This window comes from Danio rerio, chromosome 22 (genome assembly GCF_049306965.1).
Source record: "Danio rerio strain Tuebingen ecotype United States chromosome 22, GRCz12tu, whole genome shotgun sequence".
Taxonomy (NCBI): domain Eukaryota; kingdom Metazoa; phylum Chordata; class Actinopteri; order Cypriniformes; family Danionidae; genus Danio; species Danio rerio.
Genome location: NC_133197.1, coordinates 26,172,501 through 26,182,241, shown reverse-complemented (window position 1 = coordinate 26,182,241; position 9,741 = coordinate 26,172,501). Strand labels below are relative to the sequence as shown.

The following is a 9,741-nucleotide window of genomic DNA, read 5'->3' as shown; positions in this document are numbered from 1 at the left end:
TTTGTTCAAAAGTTCTTTGCTGAAACAGTTTCAGTGCAATACATAAGAAAAAAGACCGTAGGTGTCACTATAGAGTTGGGTTTCGAAATGTTTCAAAGCTTCGACACATTTGCTTCGACTGTTTCAGTGTGTCACGAAGCCTTTTGCCCACCACTACAGAATTTCACACGCACAAACTCTAGTGTGACCGTAGCTTTAAACTGTTTAAAAACCTGTATCCGCTGGTCACTCCTCCTCCTGTTGTCCTCTGTGGGACTGCAGACCGGTGTGGCGCACAGGTGTCGCTCATTACCACTCACACAAATGGCCTATAAGTATGCATCAGTAAAATCTGCATGCATAGTGGAAGACAACAGCAGAACCATGGGCTTTCTCAGTTTTTGTCTTACGTGTGAGTTTTTTTTGTTGGGTTTAACAAGCAGATGTGCAGTAAATTTGCTTTTGGCTGTGTTGTTGTATCATGGGTAGTTTTGTATAACTTTTGTGCTGCTAATAATGTGATTAGCAGTGCTGGGTGTCTTGATCAGTTCTTCTGTGTTTGTTTTTCAGTGATTGTACTGCATTCCAGCCTGCTGATCTCAGCAAATGGTGGTCACGGTCATGATCACTATGATTATGAGCACTGCCGGAGGTCTACTAGTAAGTGTTTCAGTATCTGTTTGTTTTATTATTCTAATTGAAAATAAGTAATTTGTTTATTTTTAGTTATAAGCCAGTATAATCTACCAGTTTAAGTGACTATTTATTTCTCAGACTCCGTAACTGCATGTGAGGGCTCTGTTCTGCGTCTGTCCTGTCCTGGTAAGATGAAGTGTCAACATCCATGAAATCAGTGTCTGTAAAATACGCATTTTAATGTTGGGTTTGTGGGTGGGTTTATTTTTTTATTTTTTCTCTCCCTCTCTGTCACCTCCGTGTAGGACATGCTAAAATCAAGATCCTTGCTGCAAACTATGGACGTACAGATAAAAAAACCTGCAATATAAATCTTTCACCTCGTCAAGTCCGAAACACCAACTGCCGTTCATCAAACTCTCTGCCCCGTGTCTCAGCAAGGTATAGATTTTAACAGTTATTTGTGACGTGCATTAACTAAGATCTGGTTGCCAAGGAGTCATTTTGAGCATGATTTGGCTACAGCTAGAATGAACCAACTTTATTCAAATCGGTGTCATGAATGAACTCTTGTGTAGGTGTGATGGACGTGAGAGCTGCTATGTACCAGCCACCAATGGTGTATTCTCTGATCCGTGTCCTCGCATATACAAGTATTTGACAGTCAAATACTGCTGCAGGCGTAAGTTGTTAAACTGGGCATAAAATGCATAACAGGTGTTTTGCTTGACCTTGTTTAAGCTTTGATCTAATTTCTCTTGCAGGTCGTTGGAGCTGATCTTGTGGATTTGGGCTTATTTTTCTGCCAGTGTCTCCTCAGCATTTACTTTTAATAAATGCCTAAATGGAAATTGTGTGTGGTGTGTGTTTTTTTTTTTTTTTTTTTTTTTTTTTTTTTTTTTTCTTTCTTCAAATAAACCAAAGATCCGTTTGAGTAGGCCAAATGTTTGTGGTGAAATTTCACCAGACTGGTATTAGCTGACAAAGGCAACAGTAGCTTTTAGTCCTAAATTTTGAATTCTTGTCAAGCACTGATAGATGAGCTGCTGAGTCTGTTCTGTCTGCTAAGGTTTACATGTTAAGCTCCAAATTAGGACAATAAAATATTGATCTGAATAATGATTAAAGTTCTCAAACATATATATATATATATTTATATATATATATATTATTTTTTTTTTTTTTCAAAAATCCAGACTAAGCTCCATACAGTTTGTGGAAATTGCTCTGTGACATACTTTTTGTACAATTACTCTCTGAAAGTAAGAACCTTTTTCTTTAAAGCTACTGTAAATGAAATCTGTTTCCTGATTTATGTATGCTGAGCCTTGCTTACATGAGCTGAAAATATTTTTGCAGGTACAAGATCATTTAATCTTAATAACTGGTTTCTGGCTAATTTAATCTAAGTTAATAAATTAGATTAAAATGTCTGGATGATTGACTTGATTGCTGTCTGTGTTGTGAAGGACAGAACTGCGTAATTATACCAATGGTATGAAAATATTTTCAATATTGAATAATTTACAGTCTACAGGAGAAAGCAGTGCAATCTAAAAAGAGTCTTATATAATATTCTGCTGATAACATTCTGTGTTAATAACTGACATGGTGTGTTTGTTATTGCATCTTTTCTACAATGTTTATAGTGTGTGTGTGTGTGTGTGTATATACTTTCTCTCTCTTTTTCTTTCTCTCTCTCTCTCTACTTTTTAGTACAGTCAGGATACCCGAGTAAACAATTAGAATTAAATAAATACCTCCAATATAGACTAGTCAGAAAAAAAATATTCTCTTTAGTGCAGCCATCTTAACTAAGTAAACTAAAATTAAATAAATAACTGCAGTGTAGACTAGTGAAAGATCTTCTTCAAAAACACCATAATATCCACATTCTCCGATGAGAGGCTTGATCTCTGTGGAGACACAGACGCTCATTTTTGATTATATGGTTTCATTTAGATAGATAGGTTTCTGTTTAAATTAATGAAAAATATACATATAATGTGTTTGTAAAGTGTTTTTACATGACATTCACCAGTAAAATACATTGCAGTTGTGTCTGAAACTAATGTTAGGGTTGTAGCCGCAGTGGCGTAGCGCAAAATGCAGAGGCCCCCCTGCAGGGATCGCTGACGGGGCCCCCTGATGAAGGGGGGGGGGGTACGCAGAGGGGTGATCTGCTCTCGGGCTGCAGGTGGGAGAGGCTGCTGTACGAGGACTGACTTGAGACCGCTTGAGACCGCTCCACCGCTTGAGAGGTGTTCAGAGAACACAGACGTGTGAACTTTGGTTCCGACCACAGTTGTTCCCAAGAGTTTGATTATTGCGTTCGCTGGTGGATTTTTAATTATTGAAAATCACGACGACGCTGGGCCCCCTAATCACGCGGGGTAAAATTGGGTAAAATTATTTTGCATTACTTTTGCCCACTTTAAGAAATTTTGTGAGGTTTGTACATTTTTATTTCAATTGATTTGTATGTTATTTTTTTAGCTCCGCTCCTTCCCGACAATATAGCTGTATCTCCTCAAGTTCAGTCTTAGTGTAAGGTGGATAGGGAAAATGTCATACGATTTCCATTTTGCAAACTGTATTGTTAAAGACATCAGGTAAGAGGTGAAGGTCATCTTTGTTTATTTTATTCAGTATAGGGAAGAATGCGGCGCACGGCGCTGAAGACCTTTTTTTTCTTTTCATCAGTTTTAGGGAGGTAAGAGGGGTTATTCATGAGTTAGCATTGTTTTATTATATTTATTTCTTTTGTTTGTCTTCACTATCACCCCCTTGCTCGAGTTTAACTAATTTTTGTTTGATACTTTTGTTTGAATTTGTTCCTTTAATATATTATTTTTATTAGTGTAAATATTTATCTTTTTTTGTATATTTGGGCATTATTCTGGTTTTACTTTTGTACATTAAATCACTCTTGTTGGCAGTTCTGTTGCTTACACCCTCACATTGTAAAATTACCACACTTTTTAAATGTTTTTCCTTACAAGTAAGGCTTTGTCTACGACACAAATTCTATTCCTGTACTCAACTGGAAAACCAAAATGTTTCCACACAGATGACTTAAATGTGTCTGGGGGATCTGCAATCTCAGTACTATGTGAAGCAGCCATCCTGCGTCCAGTAGTAACAAGTGTGATGCTTACTCAAGTCACATGACATAACATGCACTAAAATATTAACTTTAGAATCTAATATTTAGAACAAATCCACATCATTACTAAAACAATTTTCATCAAATATTATAATAAAGATGTGTTTAAATTGGTTCAATTAGTTAGAGACAAGTGACGTCAACCTCAACAATGGGCAGCAGGGGGCGTGAGAGTACCGCGGTACGCCACGAGAGTTTCGCGATACGTATCGTGGTTGGTGTATCGCGATATTTCGGTTCGGTTTTAATATCGTTACACCCCTAAAGTATATATATATATATGTATATAAATAAATCATGGGAAAACACCAGTGAAAGAGTCAATCCTTTATTGAACCAGGGAGCTACAGTAAGAGCTTTCCATCATCAGGTCGCTGCGCTGCTTGACGGAGTGCTACGGACGGCAATTAAAAGGACTTCTGGCGTCAGTGCGCTCGTTGGAAACGGTGTGATTGCTCGCTACGGATCAAGATAAAGCGGACTTTAAACGGACGGAGCTACAAGGCTACACACAGCTGCACGGACTGATCTAACGGACTTACGGCATACAACGGCTTTAAACTAGTTTGAGGATCGCAGTGAGTACTAAAACAAAGAAACTAACTGAACTTTTAAAAGGACAATTTCTCGATCATGGTGGGTGTGTTTTTAAAGGGCAATTAACGTTGTTGTGTGTGTTTAAGTCACTTGTTAAATGAATTGTGATCTATCAAAGTGTTTAACTATGCATTTAAGCCTTTTTGTATATGGTTAAAGTGAGTGGTTAATTTCGACCTAAATTTATTGTGTAATAATAATAATCGACCTAAAATTATTGTGGGGTATTCATTTATAGATCCAAAATGTCAAAATCAGATGTAGGTTCAAAGAAGCACACTAAGCAAGCTGATATGGAAACTAGGAGTAAAAATACAGGACGTTCAACACGTGTACAGGTCCCTACTGAAAAAATTTTAGCTTATCAGCAGGAAGAGCAACAAAAAAAGAAGAAAAAGGTTGTTTCTTTGTATGATAAATGGAAAATTGAAGCCCGTAATGCACGTGAGCAACTTAAATTGGATCTATCAGACACTCAATTAGCTATTTTAATTGAAACTTTGGAAATTGCTAAAAATAAGGTTCTCAGTGCTTATGATGAATTTAGGAAACAAACATTACCTGATGTTGAGATGAGACAAAAAATGGATTCATTTGAAGCAGTTACAACTGATGTGACCAGAATTGTTAATGAAAGAATAGCAGGAATAGATGGTGATTACAGTTATGAGAGGGAAAAGGAACGTCTTAGTGCTTTGAGTTATAAGTATGCTAATTCAATTTTTGGTTCAACAGCTTCACAAAATATTCAAGAAATCAGTGATCATTCAAGTCATTGCTCTGTTTTATCAGACTTAGAGGCGAAGCGTGTAGATGCTGCAGCAGAAGTAGCAGCCAAACAAGCTGCATATAATTCTTTAATGGCAGAAACTAAGCAAAAAGAGAAAATAAAACAGTTAGAAGATCAGCATAAAAAAGCCCTTGAAGTTGAGTTTAAAGAATTAGAGCAAATTCAAGTGCAAAAGGATTTAAAAGTAGCTCAAGCTAAACTGGATGTTTACAGTGAAGAAGTTGAGAAAATAACCAGCTCTTTAAATGATTGTAGTAGTGCGAGTGGATCGGAGTTGTCTCAAGGAAATGAAAGGAAAGAAGTTAATCGACAGGAACAAAATGAGACCACAAATCCATCAGTTAAAGCATCAACTTCTGAATTCTCTGCTCTTGTTCAAGCACTTCAAGATGGCATATCTGCAAGCAAACTTCCAGTTCCAGAGCCTCCTATTTTTACAGGTGATCCTATTCACTTTATTGAGTTTAAGCAATCCTTTATGGCACTTATTGATAAGAAAGGGATTTCCTCTGCTGATAAGATGTTTTATCTCAAGAAATATGTGAGTGGGCCTGCGCGGAAAGCCTTGGATGGCACTTTCTTCAGAACTGATGATGAAGTCTACAAAGATGCTTGGGATAAGTTAATTGATCGGTACGGCCATCCATTTATTATTCAAAAGGCGTTCAGAGAACGTTTAGCAAATTGGCCTAAAATCCACCCAAAGGATGCCATGGGACTTCAAGCTTTCTCAGATTTTCTGAATGCATGTCGTGGTGCACTATCTCATCTTAAGGGTCTTCAGACCTTAAACGATTATCAAGAGAATCAAAAACTTGTGCAAAAGTTACCTGATTGGGCAATTAGTAGATGGAATCGTCAAGTCACACAATCTATCACCAATAATCATGAATATCCCACTTTTGATGAATTTGCTGTGTTTGTGTCAACTGAAGCGGATGTAGCATGTAATCCAGTTACTTCCTTCCATGCTCTTCACAATTCAGGATATACAGATGAGAAGGTAAACCTGGAAGAAGTCAAGAAAAATAGAGTACGGGTTTTGGCTACTCAATCAAACACTGAAGTGAATGTGATTAAGTCTTCTAGCAAAACTCAATGTGTGTTCTGTCAGAAAATTAATCATCAACTTGACAATTGTTCTAAATTTCTCAGTAGACCACTAGAAGAACGACAGCAATACATCCAAGAAAAGAAGCTTTGTTATGGATGCCTGAATTTTGGACACAGCGCAAAAGTATGTCGATATCGTCTAACATGTGATACCTGTAACAAGAAGCATCCAACTAGTTTGCACAATAACAACTTTGTGAAAATGGTAAGAACTTCATCTTCTGCAGTTCAAATGCAAAACGATTCTGAAGAAACGGCTAATGCAGTGACATTAAATGTAGCTGGAGAAGAACCTGGTGTGTGTACTTCTATGATTGTCCCTGTTTGGGTATCTGCGAAACATAATCCAAGTTGTGAACAATTGGTATATGCGCTGTTGGATTCTCAGAGTGACACAACTTTCATTGATAAAAGTGTGAGTGATTCATTGAAAGCTGCATCATTTCCAGTGAAACTAAAACTGACAACAATGCTTGGAAGGGATATGGTACTTCAAAGTGAGAGAGTGACTGGACTTCAGGTGAGAGCTTATAAGTCTAGTGACTATATCGATTTACCAGCAACTTATACTAAAGATTGTATTCCAACAAATCGCAACCATATTCCCATGAATGAGGTTGCTGAACATTGGAAGCATCTTTCTGTCATCGCAGACAAAATACCTCCACTACAGGATTATGATGTTGGCCTGTTAATCGGCTACAACTGTTCAAGATCAATGATTCCCAGAGAAGTGATAGCAGGAGGAGACGACGAGCCCTATGCTGTTCAAACGGATCTTGGATGGAGTATAGTAGGTTGTTCACCACGCTCTGACTTATATAATGTTAGTAGATTGTGTCATCGCATATAAGTTAGGGAGCTTCCTTCTGTCACACCTGTCAACATAATACGGGCCCATGAGAGTGATTTTAAAGATGCAGACGAAGATCCCAAGTATCCCAAGATGATTTTCTCTTTCTTGAGAAATTAAAATCCGGCATAAGTAAAAACATTCACGGTCACTACCAAATGCCCCTTCCTTTCAAAGTAAGGCCGAAACTGCCTAATAACAAACGATGCGCTATGGTTAGACTTGAACACCTTAAAAGGAAGATGGTAAGAGATGAATCGTACATGAAGAGTTACAATCAGTTCATGAGTCAAATCTTTCAGAGAGGAGATGCTGAAGAAGTGCACAGTAGTGGTAAGGAAGGAGAAACGTGGTACCTACCTCATCATGGTGTTTTTCATCCGAAAAAGGCAGACAAACTGCGTGTGGTCTTCGACTGTTCTGCAAGGCATGAAGGTTCATCCCTAAATGATCACTTGCTTCAAGGTCCTGATCTCATAAATAGTTTGCACGGCATTCTAATTCGATTTCGTCAACACCCCGTTGCACTTACTTGTGACGTTGAAAAAATGTACCATCAGTTACACGTAGATGAACCCGATAGAGATTTCCTGCGATTTCTTTGGTGGAAGAATGGAGACATCACACAACCTGTTCATGAATTCCGTATGAAAGTTCATTTATTTGGGGCTGCTTCATCTTCAGGTTGTGCGAACTACGGCTTAAAACATCTTGCAACTGAAAATGGTGAGTTGTATCCACTGGGCTCACAGTTCTTCCTTAAGAACTTTTATGTCGACGATGGAGTGATCAGTGTGGAAAATGTGCATGAAGCCATTCAGGTTGCAGACGAAGCGCGACGTCTCTGTGCATTAGGTGGTTTACGATTACATAAGTTCCTGTCTAATAATGAACTTGTATTGGAGGGCATCCCTCAATCGGAAAGGATGTGTGATGTAAGGGGTCTGGATCTTGCTTTTGATGAATTGCCATCAGAGAGAACACTTGGATTACAGTGGGATAGGGAATCTGACTGCTTCAACTTTAAAGTACACCTGAAAGAACAACCTGCCTCTCGGCCTGGCATATTATCTACTGTCGCTTCTGTTTATGACCCTTTAGGACTCATTGCACCTGTCCTTTTCAATGGAAAGCGAATTCTGCAAGAGATGTGCAAGAATGGCAGTGGTTGGGATGACCCTCTGATGTATGGACTGAGTTTAAGATGGGTAAAATGGAAACAAGATTTACAAAGTCTGCAAAATCTAAGCATACCACGCACATATGTACCATTGAATTTCGGTAAACCAATTAGTATTGAATTGCATCATTTCTTCGATGCTAGTACTGATGGATATGGTCAATGTTCTTATGTCAGAGTAAAGAATGAAGAAGGAAATGTTCATTGTGAACTTGTGATGGCAAAATCAAGAGTTGCACCTCTCAAAGTTGTAACAGTCCCTAGGTTGGAATTAGCCGCTGCTGTAGTCTCAGTGGAAGTAAGTAATGTACTCAAAAAGGAGCTAGATTATCCCGTTGCTAATGAGACATTTTGGACTGGCCCTAAAGTGGTGCTGGGGTATATAAGCAATGAAGCACGCAGATTTCACACATTTGTTGCAAACCGGGTGCAAAGGATATGCCGCAGCACAAAAATCGAACAGTGGAGATATGTTCCGACGGAAAGAAATCCCGCTGACTATGCATCTAGGGGTCTCACTGTAAAGCAACTACTTGACTCTGATTGGTTTACCGGCCCAAAATTTCTGTGGGAAACTGAAATGTTTATTCCATCTGAGCCCGCTCCTGCTCTTCTATTGGGCGATCCAGAAGTAAAAAGCCTTTTTACTTTGAATACAGAGTGTCAAAACAGCTTCAATTTGGCTAACCGCTTAACAAAATTTTCTTCATGGACTAAGGCAGTTGGAGCTGTAGCTCGTCTCTTAAGGAGAGCCAAAAAGGATAGATCTAGTAATCTTAGTACCATGCAAGAGACAAAAAGCAGAACTCCATATAATTAAATGCTTGCAAGAGAGTTCTTTTAAGGATGAGCTGAAGGAAATCAAGGGTGGGAGAGGTGTGTCATGTGGTGCATTACGTCCTCTTGACCCTTTCGTGGATCTTGATGGTGTGCTTAGGGTGGGAGGAAGACTTACTCGATCAAGTTACCCAGACTCTGTGAAGCATCCCATAATTATTCCAAAGACACATCAAATTACACAAATGATCGTTGCTCATTGTCACAACAAAGTTATGCATCAAGGAAAAGGATTTACTGTGAATGAAATTAGAAGTAATGGGTTCTGGATCCCAGGAATCAACAAAGTTGTTACATCCTTCATTAAAAGTTGTGTTATCTGCAGAAAACTCAGAAGACCAGTTGAGGAACAAAAAATGGCTGATCTTCCACCAGAAAGAGTCGATCCATCCCCTCCGTTTCTGTACACTGGGATGGATTGTTTTGGTCCGTTTTCAGTTAAGTCTGGGCGAAATATGCACAAAAGGTATGGCCTCCTGTTAACGTGTCTTCGTTCCCGTGCCATGCACATTTAACTGCTTAATGACTTGACAACTGATTCTTTTATAAATGCTCTACGTTGTTTTATCGCCATTAGAGGCACAGTTCGA

The 9,741-nt window shown here is 38.6% G+C and overlaps 1 protein-coding gene across 1 annotated transcript; it reads left to right on the top strand.

The window, feature by feature from the left end:
* Positions 1 to 339: 339 nt before the first annotated feature.
* On the top strand, positions 340 to 1,466 carry zgc:171781. The gene is made up of 6 exons (NM_001109845.2): positions 340 to 391; positions 550 to 639; positions 754 to 801; positions 921 to 1,056; positions 1,194 to 1,297; positions 1,380 to 1,466. The coding sequence occupies exons 1-6, from the start codon at positions 364 to 366 to the stop codon at positions 1,391 to 1,393; spliced, it is 420 nt and encodes a 139-aa protein (NP_001103315.2). The 5' UTR covers positions 340 to 363; the 3' UTR covers positions 1,394 to 1,466.
* Positions 1,467 to 9,741: the final 8,275 nt, after the last annotated feature.